Genomic DNA, 22,450 nt, shown 5'->3' with positions numbered 1-22,450 from the left:
TGTATATTATTGGACAGGGACACTTCATAAATTAGTAGAGAGTGATCAGAGATTAAGTCATTCTGTGGTACAATTTCCAGGTTGTTTATGTTTATACCATAAGTAAGTATTAAATCTAAGGTATGTTTACAGCGGTGAGTGGGTGCTGTTACATTTTGGGTGATGCCTAAAGATTCTAAAATAGAGTCAAACGCAGTTTTGAGTGGATTACACTTATCCTCATAATGAATATTAAAGTCACCAACAATTAGAGCTTTCTTAGTTGATAAGACTAATTTAGAAAGAAAATCGGCAAATTCCTTAAGAAATTCTGAGTAAGGACCAGGAGGTCGATAAACAGTAACCAGCTTAAACATACTAGTTTTATCAGATGAACATTTATTGGTTATGTCAGAGATAAGAACTTCAAACGAGTTTGTTATGGGAGATGATTTTACAGTGAGACCTACTGTATGTCTTTGTCATAAATTGCGGCTATTCCTCCACCACGACCACTAAGACGTGGCTTATGTTCATAACTGTAACCCGGAGGAGATGCTTCATTTAAACTTAGATACTCATCAGGTCTAGCCCAGGTCTCGGTTAAACACAGGGCACTAAGACAATTATCTGTAATTATTTCATTTACAATTACTGTTTTGCATGCCAGTGACCTGATATTTAGAAGTCCTAACTTTAGTTTAGCTTTACTATGGTTTTCATGATGCTCATTTAGATTAATTTTAATTAAGTTATTATGACATACTTTTTGATTTTGTTTTGGCTTACACCTGCCACGGTAAACAGACACAGTCTCAATGGTTTGTGACCTAAGGATTCCGGGTGACGTCCGATGGCGACTCGCAGACAGTCGGTTAGGCCTGTTAGTCTGCTGCCTGGTCTTGGCTCTGGATAGTCATTTAACACTATCTGCCGCTACACTAACGCGGTGGTAAAGCCTGTCACCTATGCTATAACCAGAGCACTTACATTAACAGGCTTCTCAGCGGGTGGGTCACTGAGTGGGGAAAACCTGATGGACACGTGCAACTGAGATGGTCGGTGCTTTGCCCTACGACTATGTCACCGAGATGTCACCCAGTCGCCCCGCTGTGAGGGCTCTAATGCCGGAGTCTGGGCTTCTACACCTGAACTGCTGGCATTCGGGGCTGCTACAGCTGAATCTAAGCACTCACTAGTAGTAGTCTGTTCTAATGCCCGAATGCGCCCTTCTAACACTGAGATCTTCTCCGTCAGACTAACAACTAATCTACACTTATCACATGTAAAGTTATCACTAAACACGGAGAAGGAATAACTGAACATATTACACTCGGAACATGGATACAGCACTCCTACTGGGGCCATAATAACAAAGAAATGTACTTAGCTTTACAAGATGAGTTGGAGATGATGTTTATGTTGGATTCACCGGCGCTTCTGCTGGTAGTCACAGAAGAACGGCTTTAATTCCGGATGAAACAGGCGATGATGAGCTGGAATACAAAAAACCACCAACCAAAGCAACACAAACGCGCTTCGTTCGGACAAAAGCGGCTGTAATTCTAAAGGAGAACGGTGTTATGCGCTGGTGTACAAAACAAATAAACGCGCTTCCTACGAACAGAAACGGTTATAACTCCTCACAAAACAGAGGTGTTTTAAGAGCTGAAATACAGAACACAACCAAACACAAGCAACCAAACACAAACGCGCTTCGTGCGGACCGAAAACGTTTTTAATTCTGGATAATTAAGATGTTTATGCGCTGAAGTACAAAAACAAACAAAACATCGTTCGGATGCCGGTAGCAGAAGTTTCCTAGTTTCCAACACAGCACGAATTTACGTTAGTAAACACAAGCACTTTTTTACGATAAACAAAATAAAACTAAATCAACAACACACGGAAGATTAACGTATAAATTATATGTTTAAAACATAAGTATATAAAAAGTTATTTAGCTAAAGGCTACAAACAACTAGGCTAGCGTCTCAGTGTGCGTACCACCGGAAGTGACGTCTTCAACACACACATAAACAAGAATTACAAATCACCATCAGGGAGAGTGATGTTCAGGAGAGTGAACACCAGGAAAGCAGCCGGACCGGACGGGACCGCCGGTCGAGTCATCAAAGCCTGCGTGGATCAGCTAGCACCGATATTCACAGATATCTTCAACCTATCCCTGACCCAGTGCATCGTACCAACGTGCTTCAAACTATCTGTCATCGTTCCAGTCCACTGATTGTGCAGGTTCTCCTACTTAGAAAGATGAGAGAGGTCTGTAATTTTCATCATAGCTACACTTCAACTATGAGAGACAAAATGAGAAAAAAAAATCCAGGAAATCACATTGTAGGATTTTTAAAGAATTTATTTGTAAATTATGGTGGAAAATAAGTATTTGGTCAATAACAAACAAGCAAGATTTCTGGCTCTCACAGACCTGTAACTTCTTCTTTAAGAAGCTCTTCTGTCCTCCACTCGTTACCTGTATTAATGGCACCTGTTTGACCTCGTTATCTGTCCACCTGTCCACAGCCTCAAACAGTCAGACTCCAAACTCAACCATGGCCAAGACCAAAGAGCTGTCGAAGGACACCAGGAAGAACACTGTAGACCTGCACCAGGCTGGGAAGAGTGAATCTACAATAGGCAAGCAGGTTGGTGTGAATAAATCAACTGTGGGAGCAATTGTAAGAAAATGGAAGACATACAAGACCATTGATGATCTCCCTCAATCTGGGGCCCCACGCAAGATCTCATCCCTCATCCCGTGGGGTCTAAATGATCATGAGAATGGTGAGCAAAAATCCCAGAACTACACGGAGGGACCTGATGAATGACCTGCAGAGAGCTGGGACCAAAGTAACAAAGGCTACCATCAGTAACACTACGCCGAGAGGGACTCAAATCCTGCAGTGCCGGGCGTGTCCCCCTGCTTAAGCCAGGCCCATCTGAAGTTTTCAAAGCCAGCAGCTCAAATGGGTGAAGGGGAACTTGCTGAATTCAAGAATTGTTTATTTTAACCTATGTATTTTGTTTTTCTATTTGTACCTTTTTTTTTTTATCATTATGTTCTGATAGTGTTCCCCAACCAGGCCCTCAGGAATCCAAGGTGTTACTTCATGGTTTTCTTTAAGCGAATCAAAACTTAAGTGTACTTGGGTCGTTTATCTCTTGGTTTGGGGTCGATTCTGGTTTTAAAGTCTTCTTGATAATCTGTCTATTTCCAAGAAAGAAAAATCCATTGTGGGGCCCTGAGGTCTGGAATGGGATATGCTGTAATGAAACTCTGGTTTTGACGAAGTGCTGTTTGTATACTGGCTGAATGTTAAAGGGTTTTTATTTTACAGGTTGAATCTTATGTACATGTACATCCACTTTGAATCTGTTCAGAAATGTTTGGTTTTCTTTTGGGATTGTGTACGTTTACATTTTATAGGGTTATTTTTCTGGAATATACTGTTTTGTTTAATCAGCACACCTACGATTTGGTGTTGGGGGGGGGGTTAAAAAGGAAAAAAAGCTTTGTCCATACTTTGTTGTTAAATGGAATTTCACCATCTTCGTTTGTAGCATGGCTGGAGACAGAGGTGGCTTCAGTAGGCCTGGTGGTAAGTTATTACAGCGTATATTACACTGGCTACTGCACTTCTGAGTTTTGAGTATATTTATACTTAAGAGAATTTTCGCTGGTGTACCACTTGTGTGATGGATTTTGAGGATTGGGTGTTTTGAATTTAAAAAGGGGGTTCTTTTTTTTTAAATGTGTCTTCATGGTTTATTTAAAAAAAAAAACATGTGTGGCTCACTGTGCATCCTCATTTCTGTTGTACTTAATGGATCTTTTCTCTCTCTTCCTCTGTTCTCTCAACTGTATGAAATCCAGGATCTGGGATGGAGCGTGAGGGTAAGTGTTGACTGTATCCTCTACTTTGGTATTTTGCTTCTTTAATCATTTACAGTAGATTAATGACTTGCATGTATAATTCCTTCAGGACCCCCAGAGCAGAACCGGTCTGAAAACCGCACCATTTACATCAGTGGGCTCACGGAGAAGGTTACGCTGGGGGGTTTGGCAGAGTTCTTTACAGATGTCAGCAAAATCAGGGTGAGTGCCACAGCTCTGGGGTTCAGGCGAGTTGACCTTGTTCAGTTGTTCTGATCCCGGTGTTCATACTGTAGGCACTGTATACAGTGGACTGGAGTTAGACAATGACGAGCGTCCTTGTTAATACTACACAGGCTTCATGCACCATGTGTTGTGAGATAATAACCTCATTAATATTAGTGAGCTGCAGTTTGACCCACAATACCCTGATGTTGGTCTGTACCAGATGCCCTCTAGACCAAGTGTCTTGGACACCCAACAGCCAAAATCTATTTTGATTCCGAGCCAATACTCTGATATTAAAAATATATGGATTGTGTCTGTGCCTCTGCTTTGTCACTGGTTTCTGGGTGGCTCGGTGGGTAGCACTGTCGCCTCACAGCAAGAAGGTCCTGGGTTCAATTGACCGGTGGAGTGGTCTGGGTCTCTTCTGTGTGGAGTTTGCATGTTCTCCCCATGTCTGCATGGGTTTCCTCTCACAGTACAAGGTGTGCAAGTGAGGTGAACTGGAGATACAAAATTGTCCATGACTGTGTTTGATATTAAATGCCTGGACTGGTGAATATCTGTCCTGTCATGAATGTAACCAAAGTGTGTAAAACATGATGGTAAAATCCTAATAAATAAATAACTGGTTTCTTTTGTTGCAGATGAACCGTCGCTTAGGCCAGCCAGCAATCAACATCTACACTGATCGAGATTCTGGTAAACCCAGGGGAGATGCCATTCTGTCCTATGAGGAGCCTCGGTTTGCTCGAGCTGCAGTGGAACTGTATAGTGGTTCATGTCCTTATTAAATTACTAACCCTAACCCTAACCCTATGTACATGTTTTAGATTGGAGGCAAGTGTAACTCAGGGAGGAGTTTCCAAACATCAGACAAATTGAGATTTATGCCTTAGTCTTAAAATTTATTGGGCTCCTATTTGAGACCAGTATGGCATTTGTACAGGTTTAAAGCCACTGACCTAAACAGTAGGCATTGATGTACAACCTAATTTCTTATGCCTAATTCTCCTCCACCTCTGTTCATCCCAGGTGAGGAGTTCCAGGGGTGGAAGCTGAACGTGTCCATGGCTAAGAGGAAGAACCCACAAGGTATGATGATGAGGGGAGAAATGCCAGTGGATAGTGGTACTGTCAGATTTTCACCAGAAATCTCAAAGATGAACTGGATCTCAATTTTTCAGGTTTTAGTTCAGTGTCGTAAAACTGTGGCCACAGTGTTTAATGGGTCTGTTTTTAAATGACAGACCCGTGTAGTATTAATTGGATTAAAATAATGATCGATTAATTAATTATATAATTAATTAATTATATAATTAATAGCCTTTATAACGGAGCACCACCAGCGATTTTGGATTTAAAGGTTGACCGCTGGGAACCTAAGTTTTAATATATCATACATAAACAAGTCTCTTTCCTCTGTTTGTAAGTTCTTTCAAATGGACTATTCCTCGCCTCAAAGCAATTAAAAACACTGTGCCAAGTTGCATAAAATGATAATGTTTATTAAAAGAACAATAAAACTAAGAATACAATGCTTACTACCTAAATACCTAAAGATTCATGCATACATTGTTACTATATAAAATTAGTTTGAGATTTACGATGGGATGATGGAAGGAAACCCTTCTAAGATCTAATTAAAGAGTATACGAAAATAGTGTAACGAACAAAACATTTGTAGTGAAACCCAACTTTTTTAACGAGAGCACATAAACCGTGTCACCTGGAGCCATAAGCCGTAGGAGGAAGAAACGGAATACCCCAGTTTAGATCACCTCGCCGCCGGTCGTCTTGGTTGATTCTATTTCGGCCTTGGATCCGTAGAACACTTGCGGTCCTAACGTCTCTCCACCGACGAATCTCGAACACACACGCGTACAGAAGGTGTCCGTTGGGGCCAAATGATGCTCCTTGATGAGTCTCTCCACAGGTACGGCTCTTCCGGTCACCACGAGTTGTGTTATTCGCTCAAAAAGGTTGGATTCCTACACGCGGTCGAATAAGGACTTTGTTTGTCCAAGCGCGAAACTTTGTTTAACCCAAACTTGCGAATGCTAATGGTTAGCAGGCATGCCACCATGTGTTCCTTTTGTTAGAAGGTCTTGCGGCCTTCTCCAACAAAATGGAACCTACTCCATTTTACTGGATCTTTCAGAACTCCTCTGAGCTCTAACTCCACTTCTTAACTCCTTGTTCTTGGAAAACTTTCTCTCTTCCTCTTTCTTTCTTTAACAAAGGCCCGCCTTGGGTTTTTAAACCTCTCAAAGAAGGGCGGAGTTACCTAAGGCAGAGCCAATAAGTTTAAATTTCTCTTTGAGGTCATGTGGCGACAGGGCTCCTCCCACCATGTACTTTTAACTACTGACAACCAGCAGGTGGCGCTAAGATACAACAATACATGAGTTGATTAAGTTTACAAATTAAGTTTGTAAAAGTTAGATCTTTGTGGAAGTTTTCTAACTCAACTCTTAATAGTACCTAAAATTATACAAGAAAATCTTAAGTCATTCATGGATTATGCCAGTACCACATACAAAAAAATCACACACATTGAATCAAAGCATACAGTATGGGTCTTCACATCTTTAACACTGGTATGAGGTCCATGAAGAGTAAATAGAACAAACGAAGCCACACGTCACTTGTATCATAACACATACAAATTTGTCAAAGTAATTGTAAGAAAATCCTTTGGTTAGAATGAATTTATTTTAGTTCATTTTCCATATTGTTCCAGTCTCTGAATTCCAGTGTGTGTGGGTGTGTGTGTGTGTGTGTGGACACACATTGTCTCGGGCCTCTGGACTCGTAAAAGTGGCTTTATGTCTTTAGCATCCTTTAAGTGTAAACAATCAGGGTTTAATGGTGGCATTTGGCCAGACTTGCCGGCACCCGAAAGCTGACCTTAATGCCCCGGTCTGCTTAAGGCCACAGATTACCTTGGCAATTATAGAGCTCTGATCAGTCATAAAAGATCCCCTGGGGAGTAACGGTCCAGGTCACAAAGGCCTTTTATGGTTCCCTCTGGGGTTGTAAACTCGGAGACATTCCCAGGGGGAACGTCACAAACAGTCTCTGGAGATAAACCGTCACTGGAGATCTCAATATGCAGAGAAATTGAAGACAATGTCCAGTTTTAATCCAGTAATAAGTCTTTCAATCACGTTTCCGCTACACCCGTCACCTGTAAATTATTTTAAAGGCTCTAGCAGGTGGCACGGTGGCTAAGTGGGTAGCATTGTCGCAAGAAGGTCCTGGGTGTTTGATCCCCAGGTGGGATGGTCCGGGTCCTTTCTGTGTGGGCTTACTCCCGGTGCTCCGGTTTCCTCCCACAGTCCAAGACGTGCAAGTGAGGTTAATTGAAGATACAAAATTGTTCATGACTGGTTACAGTAGTTACTCATCACACAAGGTTCATCAGGTCACAAGGTTATATCGAACACAAAGTGTAAAACATGACATTAAAATCCTAATAAACAAAGTCTTTAGCACAAGAAGAACAGCATAAAATGGAAGTCTGTACAGACAGGAAAGTCTAACTAGAGCCTTTTTTGTTCATAACTGGTAGTTTGTTTTAGTAACACAGGCCAAAACTAAAGAGCATTCTTGATATTGATGCTGATGTTTTATAGTCAGGCACTTTTCCAGACATGCTGAATCACCATTTCTGATTTTAATCCTATTGAATGTCATTTCCTCATTCAGCAATAAAAGCTTGTTTTGGTGGTGTGGGCAGTAAATCTCGACTCGTGCCATCAGCTGCTTGTGTGTCCATTTTGTTTGATTGTTTTGTACACATCCACTTAACACAAGCAAATTGTCCATGACTGTGTTCGATATAAACTTGTGAACTGATAAACCTTGTGTAATGAGTGACTAACGTTCCTGTCATGAATGTAACTAAAGTGTAAAACATAACATTAAAATCATAATAAACACACACATTACAGGTTTCATGGGTCGAGGTGGTGAGAGAGGAGGATCTTCTCGCATGCCTTATAGAGGTCCACCAAAGAGAGTCGGAGACTGGGACTGTGAAAACCCGTAAGTCCCCCTCCATTCAGCATGCGTGTGTACTTGCATGTCTAGCCGAATGTTTGCTTTGGTGTTGTGTATTTATCCTAGCTTTTCGTCTTGCTCTTTTGCAGTGGCTGCTGTAACATAAACTTTGCATGGAGGAGCAGCTGTAACAAATGCAAAGCTCCCAGGTCAGAGAAGATGCGCCCCCTTCTAGGTACACACTGACGACACAATGCTGTTTTGGTTTAAATCGGACTATTTGCATGTGCTCTCTTCTTTCCAGACAACTCGATGCTTTGGTTTGATATCAGACTGTCTGTGTGATTTTAAAGGAACCATGTGAAAGCATAGTTCTTAAATCCATCAACAGTATCTAGAGATGTAACACTAGCCTATCAAGTGTTTGGTTGCCCTTTTAAAATGAAAGCTATTTTAGAAAGCTTCCTTTCTGTATCTATATTCAAAGATGAGTAACTCATCAAATTGTGGCATCTTGTAGTAATCAGTGGCTGCTGATTTTTTCATTAACCAAAAATATCAACTCCCAGGACCTGTAGTGGACATTCTGGGATGAAGGATGCAAATCTAACTAATAAATATGGGTTTCTGTGCACAGTAATGAACTGATGTACATTTTTAATCAAAAGCAACTAAATATGCAACCTGGTTTGAGTGTAGATAGATAGATCACTTTATTAATCCCAGAGGGAAAGTCAAGTATTACAACAGCTCAAGGTAAATAAAACTCAGTTAAAAATTATTAATTAAATAGGCTCAAGGTGCATAAGAAATATTAAGTTATTTGGTCTATTCCCACATTTTCTGATTGTGGTGATTGTGGTCAAGGCGGTATGCATGGAGGCTGGGGAGGTGAACCCGGAGGTTTCAGAGGAGGTAGCCAAGACGGCCCGTCCATGGAACAGAGAACAAGACGAGGAATGGGACCAGGAAAGATGTACATGAGGTACACCTACGCATCGTAAAAAAAGGATTGAAGTGTTGCTGCGTCACATGCTCATGACCCAACACTTTACAATGATGTGAATGTGCTCTTACAGTGTAGGAAGGCCGTCTCACTGTGTTTTTCTCCGCAGGGATCGTCATGAGCGCAGAGAAAGGCCCTACTAAAGCTTTTAAAAAAATTTTGTAACTTTTTTTTAAATAAAATTTTGATATGCAGGTTTTCTTTGTCATCGTCTTGTGTTAAACTCATCGGCAGGTTTGATTGTCGCCACTTAATCTGGTTAGCAGGATTACATATTTTATTCTGAAGCATTTTTATTGGCTGATGTGGATTTAATTGTAGGATTTAGTATGTAATTTTTTTTACATCCAATCATCCAGTTAGCTTACCTAAAGCCAGATTTCTGCTACCATCTGTGCTATTTTAATACACTGATGTCAGATTTGAATAAAAGAACTAGGGTAGTCTTAGTGAGTGATTAGTTCCAGGTCAAATTATCACCAAGCAAACTTTTGACTTTGCGTCTCAGTTACCAAGTCCATGCATATTTGTGAAGGCTGAGATACTGTGTCCCAAACAGCTTACCATATATCGTATGGTAACAGAATTTGTCGTTTTAATTTAGTTTAAGATTTGGTACTAGGCCCCTGGTTAAAGAACAGTTGAGAGATGCGCTGTCAAATGTTAATAGTATTTGGTATAACTATTATTTGGATGGTAAAATGTTTGTTAATAGACTTTCATGCCTGTTTAAAATAGAATTTAAACCATTATCTAAATGCAGGACACACTAATTGATACCATAACAGTGCAAAACCACATTTCCAGAATAGTTGGGACAGTTTGTAAAATGCAATAAAAAAATCAAGTGAGAAACACATTTGGGGAGTCCAAGGGACGGTGTGAAAAATGTATAAACATGCTGATGTCCATAAAAAAGATGAAGTTTCTTCTAAATAAGCTAATATGAAAATATGCTGAATCTTGTGTGTGTGTATACACACAACCAAGTTTATTTTAGCTTCATGAAGACGGTGGGTTTTGAGCAGTTCTGTCCATTTAATGATTTCTGCAACGATGTTCTTTACAAGTGTAGTAAACAACTGTTTGCCCAGACCTTCCTTTGCTTACTGCATGTGCAGCTTACTCAAGTGGCTGAGTTTTTCACTGACCTCAGGAAACACACCTGTACACACCTCAGTCTGCCCTGTCTGGTTTGAATCTCCACTGTTTGTGGACCCAGTGCAAGTAGTTTGATCAGTGACGTACAGCAAACCTTGGGTCGCACCCCTTAGGTGGGTCACGGAGACAAATAATAATAATTAAATAAACTTGTACGTGAACTCCCCCTTGTGGAGGCTTTATGTTACATCTTGTATAGCGAGATTGTTTGCTGTACATCATGATTTTTAAAACTTTTTATAGCAACTTTTTATGGCAGTGGTCCCCAACCACTGGGCCGTAGGTCATTTATTACCAGGCCGCACAGAAAGAATAAATAATTAGAGATCACTACATGATCAAAAGCAAAACACTGCTTTTTTTTTTACTGGTGTTATTGTTGCAGCCAAAAAAGCTCATTTGTGAGTAGTATAGTTATTCTATTTTAAATCCCCCATGCCCCCGCCGATCCGTGAAATTATATCTTATATGAAACCGGTCCGTGGTGCAAAAAGGGCTGGGGATCGCTGATGTACAGGACTATTGCTTGGAAGCTTGAGGGTTCAGTCACAGCCAACACCAAGATGAAACTGCTGGACCCTTATGCAGGCCTTTTGACCGGTTCAATGAGGTAAACAATAACAACGCTACTGCGCATGTCTGTTCCTTCAGCCTTTCCAGTAGCGCCATTTTTAAATATCCATCCAGCTGTTACATGACGAGCTCGTACTTTGTGAGTCTCCCGAACTCGGAACAAACGCGATATAGACCGTTTCAAATGAATATTCATGAGTCCAGGAAGTGACGTAGACGCTTCCGCTTGGTGGTAAACAGCGCTCAGAACAACAGCGATTGACCACAACTGCTTCAATTATTTTGCGCTAGTTCAGTTGTGATTTATTGACAGTATGTCTAAATTAAAGTTAGGACCGTGTTGTTGGGTTGGCGGATGTTCCCTCAGGCCGGGTACAAACTTGCTTTCAGAAATTAAGGTGAACAGATTTCCAAAAGACCACGCAGTGAAACGCTTGGATTGCTGCTGTAAATAGAGACGGCTGGATCCCCACCATCAACTCTTATAATAAATGTAATATATATTATTTCATAATAAAATATTGTAAACAAATGTACTCAGCTGAACGCTGTTCTCATGCTGTCTTGTCCCTGACGTTTAGCTTAAGTGTATTAAAATCAGGCGCTTAATATTTGTATTAATAGAACAGAATAAACATAAACCAAACATAACCTTAAAAAGTTAACATTTTCCTTAGAATACGATGTATAAGCCATAACTTTATAGGACTATATTTTGGGGAAATGTCACTATATGGAATTATATTAACAGCTTAATTATTAAATGACACGCAGACCTGTAAAGAAACATTGTTCTACTTTTGTAATACAAAAAGTAAACATTCTATTTATGAATACGTTGTGCTTACTGTAAAATATTTCATGTATTTCCAGTTAGGCTATAAAAAAATCGTTTTAGCATTAGCTAATATGTTCTAATTCAGATGAGAAGTAATTCACTGTGGTTTGTCATATTTTTATCATATTATAACGGCTCTTAGCTCAACAGACACAAAAGGGGAGATGACACAATAATGATTTTAATAATTAATTGTATGCGTCCAGACTGCGGTATGCTTTCACTGCCTCTCTGGTGTAGTAGTGACACTCTGGGTCTGTTACCTCAGACAAACGTTTTAGGTCAGTGGAAAAACACTGACTTCTTAAATTCTCCTCAAAAGGGGCTGGTGAAGATACTTGATGATCTATCATTCATTTCTGCTAATATCGCGTTTGTTCCGCGTTCGGGAGACTCGCAAAGTACGAGCTCGTCATGGTGACAGCTGGATGGATGTTTAAAAATGGCGCTACCGGAAAGGCGAAAGGAACAGACATGCGCAGTAGCGTTGTTATTGTTTACCCTCATTGAAACGGTCTATAAGCAGAATTGAATGATGGATCATCAAGTATCTTTACCAGACCCTTCTGAGGAGAATTTAAGAAGTGTTTTTCCGCTGATTCAAAACGTTTGCCTGAGGTAACGTACCCAGACGTGTTGCACTACCTTGTTGAAACGGAGTGTGTTTACACCAGAGAGGCAGTGAAAGCACACCGCAGTTTGGACAGTTAATTATTAAAATAATGTCTCTGGGGTGACTGGGTCTGAACCAGTTCAAACCCAGGCCTTGGTGACAGTTCGTCATTGGTGCTTGGGGACAGCCTGGGCTCAGGTGGATCGGGATCCCCACTTACAGGTGTGTGATCAGTGCGTGGTGGGTCCTGGCTGAGTACGGCTGTCCTGCTGAGGTGGATGCTGATAACTCAGCTGCTCGCAGGTCCACTCTATTCCGCCGGAAAAAAGAGCCATCCACATCGACTAGATATGAGCGAGGCGCAACTTGTTTTACGCATGTACCTAATTTCCACACACTAGTGCGATCTCCCGGCAAAGGCCTCATTCTCACCGTGTCTCCGATAGCAAGTTCAGGAAGATCACGTGCAGACCAGTCGTATATGTGCTTGGCAATCTGTTTCCTGCGGTGCAGCTTGTGAACAACCCCAGGTACAATGCATGGCTCTAAAAGGCTGTGCAGAACAGGTAGCGCTGATTTTAACCGGCGGGCCATGAATCTCTGAGCCGGGCTGCTGTCCATTCCATCTGTGGGTGTATTGTGCCACTGAAGAATAGCCTTCCAGGGGTCATACCCATCTCCGAGGGCTTTTTTACACAGGTTCTTTGCAATTTTGACAGCTGACTCCGCTTTACTATTGGATTGCGGATGTCTGGGGGAGGAGGTTACATGTTCAAACTCCCAGGTCGCTGCAAATCGGCTAAACTCCCAACATGCAAACTGCGGACCATTATCAGTAATCACCCGGTCTGGGATGCCATATCGAGCGAAATGTGCTTTGCAGCGTTTGATTGTTGTTTCCGCAGAGAGATCTGAGAGTAGGTCAAATTCCCAGAAGTCTGAGTAGTGGTCAACCCGTAGTAGGTATGTTTTGCCACCATACTGATATAGGTCCATACTGATGATCTGCCAGGGCCTCATGGGAAGTTCGTGAGAAAGCATTGTCTCTTTCTGCTGTCTAATAGCATACTCGTTGCAAGTGCTACACGTGCTGACATGATCTTTGATGGCGTTTTGCATGCCTGGCCAGTAAAGCGTTTCCCTGGCTTGCCTATAGCATGAATCGGCTCCAGTATGTGTGGAATGGCTTCGGGTCAACATTTCAGAACGGAGGGACTTTGGTATGATAACTGCCTGACCTTTAAACAATGTGCCATTTTGTATGCTGAGTTCGTCTTTGCATGACCAGAACTCCCGTATGTCCAGGCTTAAGTCGTCCTTGTGCTCAGGCCAGCCATCCAGAATAACTTTCTTTAGGTGTTGCGATGGTGTTAGATGGTGCGTCGTGCTCCGTGTGGGCTCTGACGCTACGGAGGCGCTGATCAGTCACATTGAGGTAGTCTGACTGTATGCTCCAAGTCATGCTGCTCTTGATCCATGGCACATATAACATGTTCCTGGGGTGCAGGTTCCTGGGGCTTGTATACTACCTGAAGATTGTAGTTCTGTAGGGCCAGGAGCATGCACTGCAGGCGCTTTGGTGCATGCAGCAGGGGCTTACTGAAGATGGCTATCAAAGGTTTGTGGTCAGTCTCTGCTGTGACCTTTGCACGACCATACAGGTAATGGTGAAAGCGTTGGCATGCTAACACAATGCTAAGGCATTCCTTCTCAATCTGCGTGTCATTTTGCTCTGAGGATGAGACAGCCCTGGATTCATATGCAACCGGCCGCCCTTCCTGCATAAGAACCAAGGGGCCATAGAACACATCCCTGTACCTAGCCAGGAGCATCTCATTTGTTAAAAGTAATGAGTTGTTCGAACATATGGTGGTGGACGACAAGGCATTTAAGCTGGCTGGAATTATGAACCGATCAAGGCCTAAACGTTCACATGTGGACCCTGAGAGGAGTGGCAGCTGATCTGTCTTGACTATTTCCAACATTTTTATTTCTTTGTCATGGATGGTACATGAGGTTAAAAACAGCCCAAGGCCGAGTTGGCTCGCATCGCTCTGTATTGTCACAGGTTTAGACACATCGTAGTATTGCAGGACTGGGGCCGATGTGACCAGATGCTTTATTTCTTGTATTGCTCCGTCATGTTTTGGTAACCAGTGCCAGACTGTGTCTTTGTCTGGTAGTCTCCTCAACGGCTCACACAGCTCTGACAACCCCGGCAGGAATCTGGCAAGGTATGTGACAAATCCCACAAGCCGCTGCACTGCTTTAGCATCTGAAGGTGTGGGCATGTCCACCACTGCTTTTGTCTCTCCACCATTTTGTCTCTCATAGTTGAAGTGTAGCTATGATGAAAATTACAGACCTCTCTCATCTTTCTAAGTAGGAGAACCTGCACAATCAGTGGCTGACTAAATACTTTTTGACCCCACTGTATATCAGGAAATCAGACAATAGCTCAAGTTCTAGCATCTTACCTCATTCTTCTCTCAAGTATTTGCTCAAAGTGGAAAAGTTTCTGCCTGCTACATTTTCTGCACCCTAAAAGTAAAACACAAAAGACAAAACACGTCTCAACCTCTAAAATTAAAATTAAAACACATGTACACACGTACACACACACACGTACACACACACGCACACACACGTACACACACACACACACACACACGTACACACACATACACACACACGTACACACGCACACGTACACACACGTACACACACGCACACACGTACACACACACACGTACACACACACACACACGCACACACACACACACGTACACACGCACACGTACACACACGTACACACACACACACACGCACACACACACACACACGCACACACACACACACGTACACACGCACACGTACACACACGTACACACACATACACACACACGTACACACGCACACGTACACACACGTACACACACACACACACGTACACACACGTACACACACATACACACACACGTACACACACACACGTACACACACATACACACACACGTACACACGCACACGTACACACACGTACACACACACACACACGTACACACACACACACACGCACACACACACACACGTACACACGCACACGTACACACACGTACACACACATACACACACACGTACACACGCACACGTACACACACGTACACACACACACACACGCACACACACACACACACGTACACACACACACACACACACGCACACACGCACACACACACGCACACACACGTACACACACACACACACGTACACGTACACACACACACGTACACACACACACACACACACACACACGTACACACACACACACACACGTACACACACACGCACACGCACACACGCACACGTACACACACGCACACGTACACACACACACACACACGTACACACACACACACACGCACACACACACACACACGTACACACACACACACACGCACACACACACACACACGTACACACACACACACACACGCACGCACACGTACACACACGCACACACACACGCACACACACGTACACACACGTACACACACACACACACGTACACACACACACACACGCACACACACGCACACACACACGCACACACACACGCACACACACGTGTACACACACACACGCACGCACACGTACACACACGCACACACACGCGCACACACACGCACACACACGTACACACACACACACACGTACACGTACACACACACACGTACACACACACACACACACACACACGTACACACACACGTACACACACACGCACACGTACACACACGCACACACGCACACGTACACACACGCACACACGTACTGTTAGGTTTTTCAGTTTTACGGCATTTTCCATGTTTTACAACATCCAGGCAGCATGGTCTATTGTTCAAAATGGCCGCTGCCATTTTAGGGGGTGGGCGGAGCCTGGGCCTTTTTAGCACATTTCATTGGCTCCAACAGCAGCAGCGGGGGAGGAGCCTAGACTAGTTTAAAAGGACGGCGCGGGCAGAAACCAGGGTCTTGCTTTTGTGGTTGTGTGTCTAGACTGCAGGAGAAAAGAACGCTGATCAGCTTAGCTCTGATATATATTCACAGATCATTTTTACACTTAATAAAGTGTTTTTGTAGAGTACTTTCTGGACTTACTGACTGCTTTTTCAGGGCTCTTTGACCAAAAGATTCATTCCTAACAGTACACACACACACACACGTACACACACGCACACACGCACACACGTACACACACACACACACGCACACACACGTACACACACACACACACGTACACGTACACACACGTACACGTACACACACACACGTACACACACACGTACACACACACACACACGTACACACACACGTACACACACACACGTACACACACGTACACACACACACACGTACACACACACACGTACACACACACACGTACACACACACACACACACGTACACACACACACGCACACGCACACACACACGTACACACACACACACACGTACACACACACGCACACGTACACACACGCACACACACGCACACACACGTGTACACACACACACACACGTACACACACACACGTACACACACACGTACACACATACACGTACACACACACACACGTACACACACACGTACACACACACGTACACACACACGTACACACACACGTACACACACACGTACACACACACACACATGTACACACACACACACACGTACACACACACACGTACACACACACGTACACACACACACGTACACACACACACGTACACACACACACGTACACACACACACACGTACACACACACATGTGTTATCAGGCCTCTACTCGCCAAACCAGTTAAAACGTGGTTTAGAGGGACCCACCCTTCCCCCACCCTTCCCTTTGCTTTAAAGAGATGCTGAATACATCAAAAATTTTGTTTTTTAACACAGAACTCAAATATCACTTTAGTTTTCTTTTACACAAAATAAAACGCTTAATATTTGAACCTGGCAGTATGCTTGTATATGAGGACATGGTGGAAAGCTCCCACCTACGCCAAGAATGTGGTCTGTGGGATCATACCCGCTTTACTAGGACACTGATTTAACAATACACAAACATGGACACTTCACTGTATTAGAAGGACAAAGATGCTTTACTGGTTCATGACTATACACAAACACAAACATGACTGCTTGGTGCATTGTCAAGACACGTGATTAAGCAGAACAGGTCCAAATCTTAAGACACAATATACACTATATTGGTAAAAGTATTCGCTCATCCACCTTCACACGCATATGAACTTGAGTTCATCCTGAAAAACTTACTTCTCAGCACTGCAGTGACACTGACATGGTGGTGGTGTGTTAGTGTGTGTTGTGCTGGAGTTTTTAAACACCGTGTCCACTCACCGTCCACTCTATTAGACACTCCTACCTAGTCGGTCCACCTTGTAGATGTAAAGTCAGAGACGATCGCTCATCTATTGCTGCTGTTTGAGTCGCTCATCTTCTAGACCTTCATCAGTGGTCACAGGACGCTGCCCACGGGGCGCTGTTGGCTGGATATATTTGGTTGGTGGACGATTCTCAGTCCAGCAGTGACAGTGAGGTGTTTAAAAACTCCAGCAGCGCTGCTGTGTCTGATCCACTCATACCAGCACAACACACACTAACACACCACCACCATGTCAGTGACACTGCAGTGATGAGAATGATCCACCACCTAAATAATACCTGCTCTGTGGTGGTCCTGTGGGGGTCCTGACCATTGAAGAACAGGGTGAAAGGGGGTAACAAAGCATGCAGAGAAACAGATGGACTACAGTCAGTAATTGTAGAACTACAAAGTGCTTCTATATGGTAAGTTTTTCAGGATGAACTCAGGTTCATATGCGTGTGAAGGCAGGTGAGCAAATACTTTTGGCAATATAGTGTATATAGCACTGAACTTTAACTTCAAAATTAACAATTTCCTTAAAACTCAAAGGATCTTTAAAACAGCGACTATGCTGCTGGGAAAAACCCTTTTCTTAGATTCCCAAATAAAAAACAAAACTACACTGGCATCTCTACAAAAACATTCTTTAGTTAGACTGGGTTTTTCTTTTAAATGTGACCCCTCTTATTCTAACAAAATCTCTTACATTTTGTACAGTTTGGCTTGCTAACACAGGCTCCTCAGCATCCTTGCACTGCTGACATTCTGCCAAGGTGGCCAGTTTTCCTTTGGTTATATGAGGCTTAAAATGTTTCATCACAGCCATCACTTCCTGTTTAGACCACATTGTTCGTGTCTTCTTTCTCGGGTTTTCAATCTCAGCTGCAACACTGTCATTGCACACTGCCAAAATAAATAAATAAATAAATAAACACAAAAAATAGCTGCATTAATTTAGCATTTAATGCAAAATGCTATACTATTACAAAAGGTCATTACTATTGTTTAAAATACACTGACTGGCCAAAAAAACCCACACAAATATTTGGTTGTAGCACCTTTAGCTTTGATTACAGCACGCATTCGCTGTGGCATCGTTTCCACGAGCTTCTGCAACGTCAAACATTTATTTCTGTCCAGAGTTGCATGAATTTTTCCCCAAGATCTTGTATTGATGATGGGAGATTTGGACCACTGCACAACGTCTTCTTCAGCACATCCCAAAGATTCTCAATGGGGTTCAGCTCTGGATGTCTCATGCTCTCTGAAGCTCTCTTTCACAATCTGAGCCTGATGAATCCTGGCATCGTCATCTTGGAACACGCCCGTGCCATCAGGGAAGAAAAAATCCATTGATGGAATAACCTGGTGGTTCAGTATATTCAGGTAGTCAGCTGACCTCATTCTTTGGGCACATAACGTTGCTGAACCTGGACCCTGACCGACTGCAGCGACCCCAGATCATAGCATGATGGGTGCATCACTTCAGCCACCTCTCTTCTTACCCTGATGCGCCCATCACTCTGGAACAGGGTAAATCTGGACTCATCAGACCACATGACCTTCTTCCATTGCTCCAGAGTCCAATCTTTATGCTCCCTAGCAAATTGAAGCTGTTTTTGCCGGTTAGCCTCACTGACGAATGGTTTTCTTAAGGCTACACAGCTGTTTAGTCCCAATCCCTTGAGTTCTTTTCACACTGTGCATGTGGAAATGCTCTTACTTTCACTATTACACTATTACCACATGGTTGTTTAACAAATGAGAAGCTACTCATTGCATCGGTTAGGGTTAAATAACTTGTTGGTAGCTGAAACAATCACCCATGCAGTAATTATCCAATGGGGAAACTCTTACCTATTTGCTTAGATAAATCCAGGTGGTGACCTTTTTTTTGGCCAGGCAGTGTATTTGTCATGATAAAAAAAAAATCTAAATTAAGATTAATAAATTTAATTCATAGTAGCTTCCCACTTATAAGAGAAACAGCCTAAGGTCAAATAAATAACAAATTCAAAGAGCATCTATAAAAAAACCTTCTCTCTTTTCTACATGTAGTACTAGTCTCAGCCCAACTGATAAAACCGCATAACGCATAATAACCACAACTCACATAATGTTTGTTGTTATGTAAACATATGATTGTGAAAATAACTGTGTTCAACTTAAATAACTGCAATCAGGTAATTTTGTAGATAAACATACATTTTAACAGTACATTAAAACAATGGTGCACATCGTCTTTATTTAACAGCACACAAACCTTACAAGACAAGATATTTTTTGAATAAACGCCTTGATTTAAAAAAATAAATAAATAAATAAATAAATAAATAAAAAAATAAAAAAATAAATAAATAAAAAAAACAGAATATGAAATACCATTAAAGTCTCCAGCAGCACTGTTTGTATCTGTCTGGGTCTTTTGAAAGCCTATAAAAAAGGTAATTCTACTAATCAGTAAATCACCATTTATTCCATTTGAACCTATTCATTAATGGTCAGCACCCCCACAAGGCCACCACAGATCAGGTATTATTTGGGTGGTGTATCATTCTCAGCACTGCAGAAACACACATTGGTGAGGGTATGTTAGTGTGTGTTGTGCTGATATGCATGAATCAGACAAGGCAATGCTGCTAGAGCATTTGAACATCTCACCGAGTGTGTATACATGCACTTAAATAATCAGATTATGAACAGAGTTCTGCGGTTTCCATTTTTTAGGATTTTAACGTCATGTTTTACACTTTGGTTACATTAATGTTAGACACGTTAGTTATTCATTACACAAGTTATCAGTACACAGGTTTATATCAAACACATCTGTGGACAATTTTGTATCTTCAGTTAATCTGACCACATTGTTGGACTGTGGGAGGAAACCGGAGCTCTCGGAGGAAACCCACACAGACACAGGGAGAACATGCAAACTCCACACAGAAAGGACCCAGCCCACTCACTGTCACTGCTGGACTGAAAACCAAAAATATCCAGCCACCAGCATCCTGTGAGCACTGATAAAGGATTAGAGGATTACTAACACAAACCGTATGTAGATATGGTAGCACAACACACACTAAAACACCCCCAGCACATCAGTGTCACAGCAGTGATAAGAATGAACCATCACCTAAATAATACCTGCTCTGTGGTGGCCCTGACCACAGACAAACAGGGTGAAAGGGGACCAACAAATTCTTACAGAGAACTGAATGAATCATCTGTAATTGTAGTAATATAAAGTACACCTAAATTGATAAGTGGATGTGATAAAATGGACAACAATATAGATGCAAGGACATTTACAAAGTGACATTAAGGGTTTACATTAAACGACATGGCTAATTATTATTAGCACAATACGATTGAAGCGTACAGTACCCTGTATGTAAAACTATATCCTTAAATTAAAACAAAAGCAATCCATGTAACACTAACGTGACATTTAATGTTGTTAAACAAACTCACCAGTGTGTCCTGGGGCACTCATGGCATTATCCACAGCTTCAAATTCAGGTTCACTTCCATCAGTGTCATCAACTGTGATCTCATCTTTAAAACAGGAGCAAGCAAAACTGAATAGGCAACCGATATTGTACATAACACTACGTGTGCACTAAAACCTTATGTCCATAATAAAATTGTAATTTAAAAGTATAAATTAAGTAATTCATCAAGAAATAAAATTGCTTTTTAACTTTTGTGTTCAAAATTAGGTTCATATTTGCTTAAGCGTATAGATGCATACCTTCAATCTCAATGTCATCAAGTGATTTGCCCTGTAGATCAGGGAGACCCCCTTTTTCCATGGCCAGTAAGAGTTTGGATATTTTAGCCAACTGAGTTGTTGCTTCTGGAAGCCTGTAATATTCACGGTGCACACGAATGTCATGTCCCAAAAAGTCTGCAACTTGATCCAATTCATTGTTTTTTAGATGAAGAATTTGTGAGAGAGTGGCCACATGTTTACGCAAGTGTGTTGATCGGAGATGATCTGGATTTTGAGCACCACACTGAATTGCATAGAGTCTCAGACAGTCCTGGCCTCTGTAATGACTCAAACAGCTGGGTCTGGCAAACAATTAGCAGTTGGCATCCTGAACCCCACACGCCTTTCTTTGGCTAACCAAAAGAGTCAGAGCATCTACCATGTCTGGTGCGAGAAGGACAGCAACCTTGCGCCCCCTTTTGCCTTTGATCTCAACTCTGCTAAAATGGCTGCAGAGTTTCTGTTCAAATTTAGAAAGGCCAACTGCGACATCTTTATGAAGAAGAGTGTTATCTCTTTCTTGGAAGCTTTTTAGATGCATCTTGGAGACTTCTCCAGCACGTCTTTGGTTAAAGACAATTATTCGTGCAAGTGTAGTTTTAGCAAGCTCTGCATAGCTTTGTGTTGATGGCATCTTTTTCAAGTTTTCAGATGCTCCAGCTGCTGCTGTCTCCAGGTGTTTGTGAAGAAGCTGAACATCGTGAGTGAAAGGCAGGGTTGATGGCTTGTTGAATTTTGCTTCATTTAGTGTGCCTAAAGCTGTATGTGAGATTAGCTCTGACCATTTGGTGGTATACAGCTTTTGGAATGTCTCAGTTGACCTGATTAACTGATCGTCTTCAGCCATTAAAGCCCTACAGTGAATGATCTCACATACCTTCTGCAAAGTGTGCCCCAATTTCAGTGCCAGGCTCGGTGTTTGGTAGAAGTTCTT

At 42.2% G+C, this 22,450-nt stretch overlaps 1 protein-coding gene and 1 long non-coding RNA gene across 2 annotated transcripts; both read left to right on the top strand.

The window, feature by feature from the left end:
* Positions 1-2,589: 2,589 nt before the first annotated feature.
* LOC134326581 (uncharacterized) lies at positions 2,590-4,030 on the top strand. The gene is made up of 3 exons (XR_010014534.1): positions 2,590-2,645; positions 3,875-3,895; positions 3,984-4,030. It is a non-coding gene; the product is annotated as an uncharacterized LOC134326581 (long non-coding RNA).
* Positions 4,031-4,746: 716 nt separating this feature from the next.
* LOC134327061 (RNA-binding protein FUS-like) lies at positions 4,747-9,253 on the top strand. Its single transcript, XM_063009131.1, has 6 exons — positions 4,747-4,801; positions 5,135-5,194; positions 8,056-8,149; positions 8,254-8,339; positions 8,972-9,104; positions 9,220-9,253. The coding sequence occupies exons 1-6, from the start codon at positions 4,747-4,749 to the stop codon at positions 9,251-9,253; spliced, it is 462 nt and encodes a 153-aa protein (XP_062865201.1).
* Positions 9,254-22,450: the final 13,197 nt, after the last annotated feature.

The sequence above is a fragment of the Trichomycterus rosablanca genome, chromosome 14 (genome assembly GCF_030014385.1).
Source record: "Trichomycterus rosablanca isolate fTriRos1 chromosome 14, fTriRos1.hap1, whole genome shotgun sequence".
Taxonomy (NCBI): Eukaryota; Metazoa; Chordata; class Actinopteri; order Siluriformes; family Trichomycteridae; genus Trichomycterus; species Trichomycterus rosablanca.
This window is presented reverse-complemented; position numbering and strand designations above follow the sequence as displayed.